Below are 17,617 nucleotides of genomic sequence, written 5' to 3' on the forward strand. Positions count from 1 at the left end.
AGTAATTCATAATTAATATGAATATTTACATTTGAATTCATTAAAAACATTTTATAATAATTCATAGGCTTTTGTGCATTACGTTGCATACATTTTGTAATAAGTAACATATTCTAACATCTCCTGTGTGTATAATATTTGTTATATGAGTAGTTTTATAATTTTAAAACAGTGAAATTTTTAGTTATGACTAGTTTTGTAGCTTGTCATTTACTTTAACTATCTATAGTTCTGTTGACCTATAAAAGTGCACTGAATCAAACAATTCAACAACAAAAAACAAACCATGTAGCTATTTGTAGCTCCTCCAGATCAATATTTATACAGTCCAGGTGTCAGCATATATGTGTTCTTAACACGAACAGATGAATAACACATTGTTAATTCAGCTGGTGCCATGTGGCCAAACACACAGACACACACATCTATAAACATCCAAACCACAAGCGACTCTGCTTCTGTAGCTTAACAGCAAAGAGACACAAATGAATGATGACATGTGAACGGAAACGTGCATCAGTTTCTGAGAGGAAAATCTGTCCCTCTGGACTTGGAGCACTTAGACATCAACCACATCAAAGCAAATACACTAAACCTTAGATTAGTACATCACAGCCATGGAGAGGGAAGCCAGTCACTGTTAACCAAACCCCTGTCACGGCACATGGATGTGAAAACATTGGCAGATCTATGAATCCAGAAGGCTTTAAAGATGCAAACTTCCTGCTGGACCGCACATCACTTCCCAAGTTTGTTTATTAGCAGAACATTCCTGATTTACAGCCTGGTTCTACACAGAAAAACACCCAAACTAGGTTTGTGCTCTATTACACACCAACAACAAAAGTGCAGTTTCGGCCATTAATATTGAACAGGAGGTTAATATTCTATTAGAAGGCAGTCAATGATACGCACTTGAGGCAAAGTACCCCTGAAGGCATTAAGGGTTCTTGTTTTAGTGTGAGGCTTGTTAAATAATTCATCACGCCAATGTTATCATACCACAGAATAATGAGTCTGACCAAGACGTATTAAAATACATGAGAGACAAATTTAGATTTCAATGCCAGGAAAAGATGTCGGAAAGTGATTCAGCACAAAAGTACTGTACCAAACTTTGATATACAGAGATATTAACATTATTTTAATATTATACTTGAATTTATTAAAATTACAGAGGTCTTTTTTCAAATTGGTTTCCATGCTGTTGCCCTTTTAAAAATAACATGTTGGATGTGTACTTAATTCTATAATAATTACATGGAATTCTCCCACCCATCTTCTTCACAGACTTTGGAAATATTAATATAACAGGCATGGTGAGGAGTGAGATCAGGTTTTCCCCTTGTGGCTGGAGAGAAATGTTATACACCGGGTTTCATCACAGCTTTGTGGTTTTTCTTTCCAAGGCAAATCCCACCTTGCCGTGCCTGAATGTACAAAGCTATGCGTCATCAGAGGCGGTCCTGGCTAGATTTGTGCTCTAGGCGAACCACTGCCCTCGTGCGTCCTCACCTAGACTATGCCTTGGGCCTTTCACCCACTTGTCACAGCTTTTGCAATGGGCAAAGCCTCTATTCATGACGTCAAGGATAGACTTTTAAAAAACAATCAGGTTTATTTCACTACGCTTGTTTCAAGTGAAACAAGAAACTGGTGGTTTGTTAAACCCTGTATGGTAAAAGGTTTCATTCAACTGTTATTAGTCTGGTGCTGCTTGTTTCAGACAACACCTGATCGGTTAACCTATATGTGCTTGACTGGTTGCAACAAAAACCTGCACCACCCCAACCCTTTCAGGACAGAGAAGAAGACCCACGGATTACAACATAAATCCACATCCTGAGACAAGGTGCTTGGTCAGCATTAACCTGATTACATTTTAATTTTACCATCCCCCTTATCTATTTAAGTAATAACAGACCCTGCTGGTGAGGACTCAGAAATATCAGAACATATCAGTGCTCCTGTCCTGTTCCCTCCCAGAGCACACAGTAGGTTAAAAAAAAACAGGGAGTTGTTCCGAAGACTATCAGGCACTCTGCTGACAAATGCTCCAAAAACTAGGAGACAAAAGCTATTTTTTAACTGTCCATCATTGCCTCTTATTTTGCTCTCTCTGTCTGGCTGCAACAGGATTTCCTCCAGACACAAAGACCAATGTCTATTGACAAACAGATAAGGCTGATGTCAATGGGTTTTGGCCACACACAGTCATTCCTGTCAATTGTAGCACACAACAAAAGGTGTTGATGGCACAGCAGCAAGGAGATGAAATACACAGTATGTCTGCTGTGGGTTGAAAGCCAGGTTACAAACTCTGTTATAAGTAGAGGTCAAAGAGACAGCTGTGCGTGTGTACTAGTTGCATTATGAACTGAAAATCTGAATACCTTTCCATAGTCGGTGGTGAGGACCAGGGAGACATCATCGCAGGAGCTGACTGTGGATGGGAGGAGCTGCTCTTTATGCCTCAGCCAGACGTGGGCCCCCTGAAACATAACAAACCACACAAAAGGATGACCATCACCAAAAAGGCTACCAAGTTCCACACACAGACACGAATGTGGAGTACGTGCATATTTGCTCCAAAATAAAGTGAAGTAATAACAAATAATAATCATTGTTGGTGTGGTTATGATCACTATCTCAATGGGAGGCCTCAAAGAGAGAGAGAAAATCAGGATTAAAATATGTTTTTCAGAAAGTTGGAGTCTGATCATCACTGATTCTAAGAACTTTTAACTTTTACATGCATGTTTTGGGAGTAAGTGCTCACTCAAGAAATTCTCCATAGGTCAAGTCTCTTTGACACAACCAGGCACCGCTTGTATGCGGAGGCTGACTCAGAGGAAAAATACCACTCGGAATCCTACAAAACTGAGCTTTTAATCTCCATAAAGGCTGGAATGACCACAAATGGGCATTTGCCACTTCATTTCCAGGCAGGGATTAGCAATAGCTGACCACCTGAGTGGCCTGCATGTTTGTGTATGACTGTAGGACCGATGGACTTCCCAGACGTGTCGGTTACCAGCTCAATAACAACGATCTGGTCACTCTGAGGTTCTGTCATTTCCTTGCAGCTGCAGAGGAAACATAAAGCACTGCCCTCAGCCGCGGATAAAAGAGTTACACTTGTCATACAGCGATGTAGACTTGCTTACTTCCAAATTTCGTGAATGGATGCCATTTAACACTGTCACCCCATGAGCACTGGAGGACAATGTATTTGTGAAGAATGCCTGTCGCATTAATGACCCCAAATTGTGGGATACATGTCTGGCGTGTGGTTGCTAGAGGTGAGTCATTCTGCAGAGATATGGTGTGAATTCTCCCAATAGGAAACAGGAAGTAGCTTCACCAACACACTGTTGTGAAGGAAGGTTAGGGGTTTGTCAAACTCAAGGTTCATACGATAATAATGTTAGACAAAGGTAAGATGCAATTTTGTTATATATATATATATATATATTTTTTTTTTTTATTTTAATTTTTATTTTTTTTTTTCTAATTGATGCTAACACAACAGATCCTACTCTATGACTACAATTGACATTCCATTTTCAGGGCCATATTAGATAAAATAATTAAGTTATTGGACAATGTGCTCAATCAGACTAACATGATGTGCCTTGTTGATAATGGTCTGAAGAACAGAAACGCTGAGTAATCTCCATCTTCAAAGAGTGAAAGGGAATTGTGTCTAACTGAGCACAAAACTGCAAAGATCAATGTGCATGGATTCCACAAGGAAACCTTATACAAGGTCACCGCAGGCAGACATCAATCCTCATTAACTATTTAACACAGCTTTCCATGCGCGCACACACAAACGCACACCCTTTCACAACCATTTAAGTATCAGAAAAAAACACTATTTCAAAACAAAGATAAGGATTTGAGAGTGTCAAATTCTAATACCATCTGTCTATTATTGTCTTTTTTTCCTGTACAGAAAACAGAGTGTCATTCATCAACGTGTCCGAGTGCCGACACAGAGACGCAGTGATCATGACAAGTATAAAACGGATTGACACCACGGACATTCATGAAAGACACCACTTCATGTTAGATATTTCCAAACAATGTCCTCACTCGTGTAGCTACACGATCACCCCGGAGACCGAGGGTCCGCCTGGTACTAGCTTGGCTCTTTCAAGGAAAGCTGCTTCACGTGAGGTTACTGAAGTCAACAGAGGAGATTAATCTCTGTAGAATTTAAGAAGATCAGCTATTGTTATGTAATTTTGAATCACAAAAGCCTGAGTTCAGCACTTTCTGCTAGATTCAACCAAGCAGCCTCCTTGGACATCTTGCTGGAGTATATATTTGGAATGGTACGCTTCAGAAGTATCAACAAATCAATCAATGGACCGGATTAGGATGGTGAAGACACAGAGAATCAAGCTAGTGGGACTTAGGGTGAGACACGACCCTTCATCAGCTGGGTTAACAAACTGCACAGAGTACACTGTGAATAAAAGGGAATTAAGAGACTCAGGAGATGACATACGACCCGTCATTGATGAAACCTGACCCAATGGTAATCCAGAGGTCAGTAACACTGATGTCCATTGGCAAAGTCGATTCACCACGTACTATAAAGCAGAACTAGATCGAATTGGAATCATCACTGGTCATCAAAAGGTTGGCATGTTATATACTCGGCAGGTCAACAAAGCATACGCACCAATAAAGATACTGGACGATGTTTTGGACTCCAACAATCAGTTCAATACAGTAGAATACAGGGAGGGATTTGGTCCGTGGCAAAGGGACAAAATATTTGGAAAAGTCGCTTGCACAGTTCCTGCTAAAAAAAATATTTCAGTAGACCAAAGGGATTAACTGTATTTCAGGCAAAAATGTGATGTATTGTTTAATTGTAATGTTTAAATATTTTTAACAATCAATTTATAGTTGGTGATTTATTGAGGTTAATTCACAGTACTGAGTTGTTTCCCTTGAATAAAAATTACTGATGTGGAGGATCTTCATCAGTGCGCATTTGTTTGCCTGCCGGATGGGTCCAACATGGCTACTTCCAGTTTTGATGACATGGCATGAAAACCCTCCACAGAATCCTTGTAGTCACAAATTAGACTCATTAGAAAGGGACTGACTCTAATCCAGTCTCACTCTAAGTGCTTGTAAGCAAAAGACAAAAAGACAGAAATTGCATTATTATATCTATTGTCCACACACACTGTATGTCACCATCCCTTGATTTTATATTCAAGGGAAAAGGGAAAATTATTGAGTTATGTAAAGAACAAGTTGGATCAAGTGATTGCAATCGTAACATTTCCTCACACAAGCCTATAGATGGTACACAAAAGCAGACTGTGTTGTACATTAAAAGGCCTTGCTCCACTCATGTAGCCAACTCAGCATGTGCACACCAAAAACATTCCTGCATCAGCAAAAACAACAAACAAATGCAGCTTAGTGGTCAAGCTACTAACAAGTGCGCATAAGCTAGTTTAAGCCATGTTGTTTGCACGTGTTCTGTGAAAACAAGGTTTGAGTAGTTTAATTGTTATCCAATAATATGCTGCTAATTTCATATTCCACTCTGATGCAAGCTTTGACTTTACGTTGCATGCAATTTGCCCTTTGATAAGTGTTAAATATTCAAGATGAGAAAGTAACCTGATGAAAAGCTGTGCATAGATTAAAAGTCACCAACTCCAGATGTTTATGTTTATATGTTGGAACATGTGTGTGTCAAGCGCCTAAAGTCAAAGGTCAAAGTAAAGAGATTTGTCCCTGCAACAGATGGCCTCAACAAGCCTCCTCCTCCTGGTGCCCACCAGCATAAAGACTCTTGTCAAAGGACAAAGAAAGCTACCCCTGACTGAAAGCTCAGAAGTTAACCAGGCGGAAATATCCCAAACAAAGGCCAGCTGGGACGCAGAGGGACACGGGTGTGAGCACATGGCTTGACCACCAATCAAAGACCTCCTGCTGCCACTGACTATTCCACATATTGATGAAACATAGAGAAATATGATGATGATAATAAACAGACACCCATACTGTAGGTGTGGTCAACACATACACATCTCAGCCCAAATTCTTACACAATACCGCAGGTCATATAGACTGCGCTAAGTCTGTTGTAACCTGACCCACCCAAAAAAAGCTGCACGTCAATGACCATCATGGTTTCTGACACAGAAATCGCATGGACTGAGTGATGTGATCCCAGATTATTTTCAGCAACGTGCATAATGACATGCTGCTAATGAAGCCGTCATTAATATTTAAGAGCATACACATTACAAGGTGCCACCCGCTCTTTCTCTGCTGCCTGGTATCAAGTGAATCCATCAGGCAGCACAAAAGAAAGCTAATTTACATGATGTACGTTGCAGACAGCTAAACAACTAGATATGATGGAGCAGTTTCTTGGAAGACTGCAGATTCATGGAGTGTGTTGAAAGAGCAATAGTCCAGCAGACAGATCAACTGCTCCTACATGCTGGACAAGAGTGCACTCGGAGAAGAGGCTCATTCAAAAGAGACATTGATACTGCTTCTTTCTCGGATAAGTCTTGTCTTTGTAGTCAACAAAACTACGCTGGTTTCTTATACCATCACTGAAATTCATTGTTTAATAAGTCTGCACATAATTTACACATCAGACCTGGACTAGAAACACATTATCATGATAACAAAAGAAGCATAAGGGCACTCTTTGTGGCTTTGAAAGGAAGTCTGCCAGACAAATGCGCAGTCAATGACCATGCACGAGTGGAAACATACAATAATAGTACAATGGTACAGGTCAGCGTAAGAGTAGAAGAGGTCAACCACACATATATTAACCAACCCACCCTATAATATTGAGAAACCAATAGCACGGACAGAAGATATCCATTAGGCCTTTCGCAAATAAATTCTTTAGTTCCTTATGTTATCTTTCTTTAGCAATCCCAGAAGTAGTATGTTTTCATCATTGTTTTTGGAACCAGGCTTAGTTTTTGTTAGACAGCACATGTCTTATTTCCAAAGATAGTGGCTTAAACCCCGAGTGCAGTGCTTCTCAATTATTTTCTGTCACCACCCCAGGAAGAAGTAAACGTTTCACGCCCCCCAACTCTCTGCCACCTCAGTAAATAATTTAATTTGTCTATAAAATTATGATAAGCACATGTCTGCATAACATTGCATCCTTGTAAACATTAAACAGATAAGTAATATAAAGAAAATAAAGTAATATAGATCAAGTCACAATAAAGAATAGCTTTCTAGCGCCACAATAATATCTTTGGACTTTGCAAACTCAATTTCATGGACAAGGATTAACAATTAAGATGTGTACTTGTCAAAATGTATCTTATGTTACTTTATAATCTTATATTATTTTTTCATCAATCAAACCACACAAACAAAGATTCCATCGCAACACAGAGAGAGAGTCATCTCTCATGAGTCCACAAAAAGTAAACACCAATAAGCTAAAACCACAACATGAAACATGGGGGCGGACTGGATTATGATATTTTTAGGTGTGTTTTTAATGGTCAAATCCCCAAAGAAGCATCATAATAACTTAATGACAGAAAGTGGAACTGTGGAATTAACGTTGCCCGGACACCTGAGGGAACGGAAGCACATTGAAGTGAGATTTACTTTACAAGATTAAAACGTGCGTTTTTTATTGTCATCAATTCAATACATGTCAAAACTTGCATCACACATACTGTATGTCAACTTATTTTCCTGCTCAGTAAAGCAGAACCTCTACAAAATTGCACAAAAGCTCATACCCATTGATAAAAAATACCTCTACGAAAGTCCCGCGCTAAATAGACAAGAGACGACCAATGAGGAGATTTAGCAATCTTACACGATCGTCCTTGATCCCACACGTGCACAGGTGAGCAAAGCTATACTACTACCATGACACTTAACTTCACATTTGTGGTAGCTGCTGTGTCAAAACCTTTGTCTTGTCATCTAGGTCAAGGTCTCTGGCTTTGTTTCTGTAAGGCTGGAGAAAAAAAAAAAACATAACAAGGCCATATGTTGCTTTTAATTATAAGGCCAGATAGGAGCTTATGCTTTGTCTATTAAAAGAAACAAAATCCCAAGGCTTGACACCAAATCTCCTGAATGCAGGAAAGGATAAGGAGGAATGTGCCAAGTCGCTGGTCAGATTAAAGGAGTCGGCCGAGCAAGTATGGATCAGGAGCGTGGGCAATGGTCCTTTGGGGTCTTCGGAATCAAGCTAAAAGCCCTGGTTCATTTAGTAAAGAGTAAACAACACGCGTGACATGTCATGGTTACATAATGAGAATAAGCCTTTGTTTAGTCAAGGGTCGTTCAAGCAACTTGCAATAGGGACAAAGGGACACCACCTCAGCTCTTCTGATGCAACTATAAAACAAGTGTTGTTTTGTTAATTTTAAAAATGTGCTCAGCTGCTCTGGGACGTGTGCTTGCCTGCGCCCCGCTCAGGATGGGGCGAGGCACACTGGTGACTGAAAGGTGAACTCAAGATGATTAGAGGAGACCTCCAGCATCTGGGCAGCAAGAAGCATGAATTAATGGAGGCAGCAGCTGATCTAGAATCAGCTAATGGATGAGGAGGAGCCCCTCTTGGGAGGCGGCTTCCCCTCAGCGGTGTGTGTGGGGTGTGCTGACAGAAAAATGGATGATTATTAACTGGTTTTGACTCCAACAAAGTACCAGCAGAATCCGACATACTGAAAGGTCAGCACGGGCCCTTTTTGATTAACACAGAGGAAGCAAATGTAGGTCAGTGACTGATTCAAGCATTTAGGAGTGAGGTTAACTGTTGAAAAATAGTTTTTTTTTTGTCATTTTGGATTGAATCATAAAGTCCACTGACATGACTGTCATGACACAAGTGGATTATCTTTAGTTTGACTGGATTACGCACAAAAGGAATTAATACTGGCATCTATCCTGTCTGTGAGACGTCTGTCTGAACCACTCTACGATGATCAGTGTTGGGAATCCCAGAGATATTTCAAGAATGCGGTCCAGTCAGAACTGTCAGGGAGAACGTGTGTGTCTGAGTGTGTGGGACATGTGTTCCGCCACGGTTCCCCTGCCTGTAACCTTTGACTCACACCAGTCACTAGGCCTCTCAGGGACTCTTGTTCGGATTAACTGTAATCTGAAAACATCTAATTGTCAACTCAGATATAAATAAACTCAATAGGCTTGGAACAATTTTCAGTTATAAAAAGGCCACGAGGGAGTTAAAAAAATTCATGTTTTTTCAACCAATCCAGAGATGTTCCTGAGTATGAGCAGACAAATAATAGTTATTTTATGAATGGTAAGCCCACTGGAGAAGTGTGAAAGAAACTCAAAGATGGTTAACCTTCAAACATCAATACCTCTGGTCCAAATGGCAACCGATTCCAAATTTTTATTCCTTTTTGGCTTTTTTCTCATTTGACTCTGAGTATAGTATTTATTTTAAGTTATGATTGCTAATATTTACTGAAATTGCTGACTTTTCATTTCGCAATAAAGAGAGCGAAAATTGGAAAAGAGCAAATCTATTTTAATAATTGAAGATGCTTGAGGCTGGTACAAAAAGAGATAACATCATCACATGCTAAATGCTAAGAGAAACTGAACAGTGTTGCAGACTTCCACCACTATCCCAACGTGATCAGTGGTTATCACAGACCCTCAATACTACATTTGATGATTTAACAGCGCTTTTCTCACAATGTAAGTGAGACTTCAGACAACAGTCTTCTTGCAGTCTCACTGCAAGATATAATACCTTCGATATTGTATCAGATACCTTGTTATGATCCCTTGAGATCTTTCAGCTGCAGAGGGAAAATTGCATGGTAACACAAACCATCCCATAATAAGCTGCCTGGGAGCACAGTAATCATGTGGGACTAAAAAAGGAAAGTCAACATCTGGCCTGGCCTGGGAGCAATAATCACAGGTTGGTTGTTATTAAGCGACCAGACTAGACCTCTGAAACGGAGGATTTAAAATACTGATCACAGTCTAAGTCAGTGCAGCTCAGGTCAAGGCCATGACAGATTGACTGTGTCATCAATAAACAACCCCTTTAATTTGCTCTCATGTCCTCTAAGTTATGAGAAATGTATTTTGTACTTCCAGAAAGAGGACAGAATTGAGTTTGATCAAGATTCGCTCATATTTTTTTTTGGCCCAGTCGTTGTTGGATATCATGAGGGGGCGACAAGACATTCACCAAAATGTATTAGTGGGTCACAGAAGCTCTTTCAGAACAGGAAGGAAGGGTGTTGTGGACTGGGAAATCGGGAGGAACTGTTGCATGAGCCCTTTGTCTCAGTGTAGAATTATGTTCAGTCAATTGTTTAGACGATGGTCAGAGCATTAGGCAAAATGAATAACTGGGTCAAGATAACAGCAAACAACATGACAGTCATGACAACTGTTGTCGAACCGTTACCTCTTTTGGGTGGCAATTAGTAGCAATGTTTGGCCATACAGAGATGACTAAACTCTTTACCTATATACAATAATTTAAGCACAAAGCCGTGCTTATGATCAGCGGAGTAAGCCCCGACTAACTTAGCAACGACGCTAACGTGGACGTGCTGAAACGACCAAAACGCTGTCAAAAACACATCTGTAGAGTTGTCGCCAGTTACAAAACACAGTTGATATCAGGTTTATTATGTGTTCACCACAGACGTCGGCCGAGGAACACACTTACTACAGCAGGTTACACACACAACTTCTCAGTTGTATATAAGGTTAGACCGTGGTTAGTCTGGGAGTTTGTCTACTTCTGCTGCTAAGATGAAGCTCGCAGAGCTGCACGTCACCCAGTCCGATCGTAGTCAAGCAACTCAGCTACATGCTAGCATCATCCTGCTATCCATTATCCAACTACTGGCAAATTCAAATTTCTCTCCAGTAGCCGGACTGAGCTATTTACATGCATTATAAAAGTCTGAGCCTGGACGTGCCCACTAGATGGTCACTAGTCAATTCAACACTCCCCTTCAACATGTGTTTAACTCAATAGGTTTCCGCATAAAAGTCAAGACTGGGTATATGTAAAAAAAAATAATCCTCCACCCCAGGATCCCCGCAGCAGGGTGAAGTCATCAAAGCAGGACTGACTTCTCAAGTTGCCTTTGCTCTTCAGGCCTCTTTTCTGTGCAACTCCATATCAGGAGACAAGAAGCGTGGAAAATGCTGTTAAATACTCAACTGCCCATTACAAAACACAAAAATATGACTTGAAATTGCAGATAAATAAACCACATTTAGCAAATCCAGAACTTGGAGAAGGTTTCTAGAAGTTATATGAAGTCAAAAGCAATCTCAACTAGATGATGGTCAATTTAAAATTCTACTCCTGAAAATGAGATTCAGCACCTCAAAGTTTTTTTTTCCTTCTTGACTGCCAAACTGCTGTTTTTGAGTGAATCTGATTGTTTGCTCGGACAAGTTTTTGTCAGAGCTTGTCCAGAGCTGAGGCGACCATTGATGCTTTTTTTGTTGTAAACATCACTGTTTTTCAAACACCAACGTCTTTGTCAAAGACTCTAGCTGTTTAAAGAAAACCAACGGCAGGCTGCGGGCAAGAGGTTATCACACCACTGGGATACTCGCAAAAAGATTTCTGATAGCAGAGCTCAGGTTACTGATAATATCTCAGCAGGACAAACACGAGCTAAACCGAGTGAAAGGCCAGATTTAGAGATCTGAGGAATTTAATTACGCAAAAAAGGACAACACTTGGCCGCTAACTTAGGTTCTTTGTAACAAGGATAAAATCTGCAAGCGTTTGCTTGTGTGTGGCTGGATCTAAACCACAGAGAACTAGAGACAGATTAAACCACGTCAAGCCCGTGTAAAGCTGCAGGAGATCTGCTGACACACACTTAAACCACTGAATTAATAATACCCCCCTCTGTTTGCTCGCATACCCCAACCCCTGCTTATTCACCTCCATTTCAAGACCCAACCCTCTTAAAAAGCACGGTTGAAAATCCCCCGTTAGTCACAGCAGGACGCAGAGAAAACAGGTTTGGATTATGTCTTAAGGTGGAAGTTTTGAAAATGCTCCAAACAATGCAAGGGCCATTAGTCGTTTATTCACCTTTCCTTCCTTACATCCTAAGCTTCCTTCCTGACTTCCGTCAAATCCACCGTCTGCATGCTTGAGAATTAAGAGCTTGGATGCTATTTGGGTGGCAGCTGGAGGAAATGACAACTGGGTTGAAAAGTTTCTGCCATGTCGTGTAAAAAAATAGTCTTCCCCAAGAGCAAGATTCTCATATTACCCATGTCGCTGGCACATCCACGGCTTCAAAGAGTCGGACATAAACAGCGCAGGGCTGCAAGGGATGCCGGGTTGGACAGACTATATCAGGGAGTGTGTGAGAGAGGGGCCAAAGCGGTGATGGTGTGAAACCTAAAGCCTGGCCACTACTGTTCTACTATGCATGGATGTCAGACGGTCATGGTCAGGAATGTCAGAGGTCGGGGTTGGAACTCCGGGATTACCTCAAGTCAAATACCTTGTGGAGACAGGGATTCTGGGTCTAATGTGGGGCTCTCCTAGAAAGCAGCTAATGGGTGTGGAAAGATCTTCATGGGACTTTACAGTGTGAAGCAGCTGCTGCTGTTTAGGGAGTCGATGCCAAGTTTAGAAGTGCACATGGCCGGCTTTTAGCTGTCAGCAGGAAGGTGCACAAAGACATGAACCACCTCAGGGATTCACCGGGGTTAAAGACTGTGTCCAGCTATGAGTTTAACCACTATAAAAGTAACCACTTATTGGACTAAAATTTAAAAAAAAGCATAAATATATTATCACACAGACAGGGTGGGACACCAGGAAAAGATCTGGGCACTGAAATAACTTCGCCTTGCTAGGTGTTGACCCAGCAAGACAACGGACTGGGTGTGGAGTCAGAGTGTCCATGCAGACAGTTTTACGGTGGATTACCAACACTTATAGGACGGACCATGTCACAATGTATCAAATTCCACATCCATTTCGTTTTTTACAAAAATGAGTGCAGTTACCTGTATTCTAAAAGTCATGAGACATTTTAGTGAGCCCATCGTTTGTTCTGGCAAACAGGATTTTAATAAGGTTGAATGGCCAAGTGAGTCAGGTTAAAAAAACAAAATCTGTTTTCTGGTCACTCACTATTTCTACTCGATGTCAAATCTAGCAGATTGTTGGGAGATTAACTATTTAACGCCAAAGTCTCACATTAGATCGCACCTAACGTTATTCCAGATGCACTGGTTTCCTGCCGAGTCGGCTCAGTTTAATCCACTCGAGTCTTAACTTCCAGAATTTCTGCTTAATTAAATCCATCCTGTTGAGGTTGCAGAGCTTCCACTGACCTGATAGTAATTTAAAAACCAGGACAAATTACTTTCAATTCGACGTTAGACAGTTGTGAGGCAGAGTGAAACAGCAAACAGGTTTTGCACTCTTCTTTTCAGATCCTGGGTTTGAAGTGCTGCACATTACTTGCGCATGTCTATGGTTATATTATTCACAGATCTCAAATGGTGATTTTCACATCGTAATTTGGGTGTTTTTATCCTCATTTGGTGGTCTTATGAAAAGGCTTTGCCCCGGTTCTCTAATGGATTAACTCTGGACTAGTCAGTTGCTTTCATATTTTCTCCAGTCCAAATCTAAAATGCATGGCGCTGTGAAAAGCTCATCCAAATATGCATTTTGCAGCCAACGAGAGATGGTTTTTAGCACGTTATCACTTAAACATAATACAAAAATGCCATCGCTATATTGCTATATGCAATTGAACTCTTCGATAAGTCTTGTTCTCATGAGGTTTCTGCCTCAGATGAAAAGCTTCTACAGCTTGCTGTTGTATAGTTTCTGCCTCCTTAATCTCTAAAATGACGGATACCATGCATGAAAATTTGACCCACTACATTCCCTGTCATGAAGTGTAATAACATTTTTGATTTAGTTTCATTGCAACAGAAAACAACACCAATTTGGAATTGGAATAATTTTGTTCTGTTGTATTCATCAGGTAGCATCTTGGCCCATGAGTTACTTTTCAAAAAATGTTCTCTGTACAAGAAAATGTTGGCACATCAATTCTTTAAGAACCTCCTCACAAAAATGTATTAATTGGACTGTGTCACCAATCCTTTTATCCTTTTACATGTCCTTTTAAGTAGGGGAGTGGCATCCGAAATAACACACAGTCAGAAACCACAGTGTTTTAGAGATCCATCAAAGTTCGCACACACAATTTATTTTCAAGCATAGAACTATCCAAAACATAAGCTTGTTGAACGAAAGCACAAAATGAGACAGAATGATGGTGTGCCGTAATCGTTGGCTCGGGATAAAGGACCAAATAATAACAGCTAAGCTTAAAATCATCGCTGAACTGAATATTAGTTTGCTTAAATCAGATTATAAAGACAAATCCAGATCAATATGTCGGCTGTAACTGTGTGTAAAAGGTCAACACAAAATTCACCAGCTGTGTTGGCTGGTTCGTACTGTACTATGTCATGTCATGCCTTTATATTGGTGACTCTAACATTGGTGACTATAAAATAAATTGGAATTGGAGTTTGTTTTACAATTGTGTTTTTTTTTTTAGAAAAATGTTCCGACCAAAGGTTGAAGTACCTCCTTCTGGGGTTTTGCAGGCAAAGTGAGGAAGAGTCAAAGCAGACAGTGGAATTCTCCAAGCTGGGTACAGTACCTCTCAATAAAACACCAATGAGAATATATAAAAATAAATAAATTTTAATAATTTTAATAAGTTTTTATGGGGTGAAGAATGGTGTAAGTTAATTGTTTGTTTGATGAATAGTTTAGTACAGTTAGAATGTATGAATTTGAACATATTGGTGTTGCCTCGTTTGAACTTTGTGTAGCAGATTTTCAGCTTCTTGTAAAACTAGGTACCAGACTAACAATAATTCGACCGTAGTGAGTGAAGTGGAGGACTTCTAATGGTAATAATGGTAATATTTAAAACCAAGTCAAAACGCGTAATGGATTGGTTTCTGATTGTACAGTTTCAATTGAGCTAAGAGGCTGCATCAAGAGCCCAGCATGAGCAAAACGTTGATCATTGATCAGTCGAAAACATTATGATGTCATACAGCTCAGACTGGGAGTGTAGCGCACCCCACAGGGGTCAGGACTGCTGATGCTGTAAAGGGAGAGATGGGATGAATAGCAGTCTGACAGTGGAGGTTTGCTGCACTTTTTTTCAGAGGGTGTGTGTCTGAGTCAGACCAACAGCAAGTCTGAGGATGAGACACACACACACACACACCATGGACTCACTCTCATCAGACACCAAGTCTATTTGGAGCCAAAGATGTATAGAAGCAATAAAAGAAAGACTCATGAGGGGAGACAATGTCCATGTCTGTCTTTGTATGTCACTAATGGGATTATCTGGGAGGAAGACTGTTGGGTCTGTCTGAAGAAACACCAAATAGGGGTCTTGTTGGGACAGTGAAGGTCCCACAAGCGGCTTGTTTTGGACCAGACAAAAAGAAGAAGTATGAATGAATTATGAATGAGCCAGGTGAGGAGGGGTCAGGTTTTCATTGAAAAGTGAAATTATGATGCTGAAACAGGAGCTCACAAGAAACCTGGCAACCACACAAGCGGTCCTTAAAAGACAAACGCGTTCACTCAAAAAATAAAAGAACTTTACTTTAAACATTCAGCGGCACTTTTTACTACAGTATATGCAAATGTTACAACTCACCTCCACAAAGAACGTTTCCATGTTAGCGGTGTCCGACCTGACGCCCCTTTGTAGTCTGAGTTTTAGGTACCGCAGTTCAGGAGAGGACGTTGTAATCCCAAAATACTTCCATTCGCCTTCTTACAATTCACACATTGATCTCAGTTATGGCATTAAAAGCGCGTGGTTAACAGAAGCGGACATAGTGTGTCTCAGAGAAGTTGTTTTCGGCTCGGGTCGCTTCGGTGCGCTGGTGTGTTTCTGACTGTGTTCCATTCAACTCAATGGAGCCGGCACATTATGCAGTGGGGCGGAGCTTGCAACGAAACAAACCTCCTCAAGGGAAAGCCCCGCCCCAGCGTGCACACCTCCCCTCTGCCAAACGCCCTCTTTGTTGTGGTCCACAATGGACGAACACTGAAAACAGACCAAATAAAACTACTTTTAATATGAATTATGGAACAAATTTTTATCCACAGCGGCACAACACATTATTCAATGTCGTTTACATTGATATTAGTACTAGAAAAGCATGCAAAATGCGTCTGGTTTGTGTGAAGTTAATCGTAAGCTTTTAATTCCAATTTAAACAAAACAACTAAAAAAAAAAAATATTGATATCGAGCATTGTTTTTACAGTAATTATCTAATTGAAAACTCATGAAGAAAAAGAAAAGGCTGGCTTATACATAGAACGTGTACATGAATAACATATATTTTAAAGTTAGAACTCATTCTCGTGGTGACATTAAAGAGTTAAACCTTTCAGTTTGACATACAGTAAAGATGTAATTATAGCATAATTCAGTCGGAAAATGGAGTGTGTGTATTTCTGGAAATTCCCTGTTGCAAGTATTACATTTATAGCTGTCATCTAATAAATCTCTCAATCTTAGATCACAGTAAACAAATAAAAAAAGTACCACAAGGTGCCCTGACTTCAGATTCGCACAACTAAAACATTTATTGAAACATACTGACTTCACATTCATAGCAAGATAAAAAAAGAATAAGAATAAAAAAAATAAAAGTAATGAAATATAAAAATAAAAAATAGCCCCAAAAAATGGAATATACATGCACATCACCGTTTTAGAGATTAAAATGTCTTTAGGTTGCTTTTAAAATGTACTGGCCAATGATGTAATTCCTGTTCTTTAAAGTATGTTTTTAACTAAATACTGACCAATCCCGTAATCCTTTGCTGTGCTGCTGACGCTGCAAGTTTGCTGGCTGCAACAGAATAGATGGGAACAGGATTTTGATTCGAAAATCGAATCTAGAAATGACTCTGTCTTCACTTGAAAATTGGGGCAGAGCTTGGTAAACCAGCCATTAACTCACCGTCACACCCATAGAGGCTCCAATTTACTGGGAGTCCGTGGGAGTAGACCGGAGAATTAAACCGAACCAGCAATAACTGGGGCTTCGCAGTCCTGCCTTGCCGGCAACATGTTTATACACATTTTCCAAACCAAGGCGACAGCATGGGAAGAGCTGGCAGCAGCTTTTAACCTGATAAACTGTTCAATGACTTGCCCACATCCTGCTATTAGCACGTGTGGTTCAATTGTGGCAAACGGCTGCGGCGATGCAAAAGGGCCTCGGCAGCAAATTAGCTCATCGGCAGGCTGGAGTGGAAGCAGACCATCATGTGACCAGCTGAGATGAATCCACTGATGCAAACATTTGAATGCCTGATTTAGCGTGAAAACGCAGCTTGACATGTGACCAGCTATCTAGGGGTTAATGCAGACAAAGAGGCTGTGATAACGCTCCTGTTACATGCACCTCAGGCAAAGTCATTCAAGTTGACTGAGGGCCCTTTTGTGCTCCTAGGAACAACCCTGTCTGTCTTAAGCCTCCAGCTAGGACATTTT

General features: G+C 40.5%; 2 protein-coding genes across 4 annotated transcripts in view; one reads left to right on the plus strand and one right to left on the minus strand.

Moving 5' to 3' along the window:
* The window catches only part of myo10l3 (myosin X, like 3), a 47,531-nt gene extending 31,510 nt beyond the window's left edge, over positions 1-16,021 (minus strand). The window contains exons 1-2 of the mRNA XM_053876199.1: positions 15,759-16,021; positions 2,394-2,492 (exon numbers count right to left, since the gene is read on the minus strand). Coding sequence (XP_053732174.1) covers positions 2,394-2,492; positions 15,759-15,779 — 120 coding nt within the window. The 5' untranslated portion in view covers positions 15,780-16,021. The remainder of the gene's footprint in view (positions 1-2,393; positions 2,493-15,758) is intronic.
* The window catches only part of glb1l (galactosidase, beta 1-like), a 12,429-nt gene continuing 9,445 nt past the window's right edge, over positions 14,634-17,617 (plus strand). For all 3 annotated transcript variants that reach the window (XM_053876204.1, XM_053876203.1, XM_053876207.1), the window contains exon 1: positions 14,634-14,723. The gene's annotated coding sequence lies outside the window, so the exon portion shown is untranslated. The remainder of the gene's footprint in view (positions 14,724-17,617) is intronic.

Source organism: Synchiropus splendidus, chromosome 10, assembly GCF_027744825.2.
Source record: "Synchiropus splendidus isolate RoL2022-P1 chromosome 10, RoL_Sspl_1.0, whole genome shotgun sequence".
Taxonomy (NCBI): Eukaryota; Metazoa; Chordata; class Actinopteri; order Syngnathiformes; family Callionymidae; genus Synchiropus; species Synchiropus splendidus.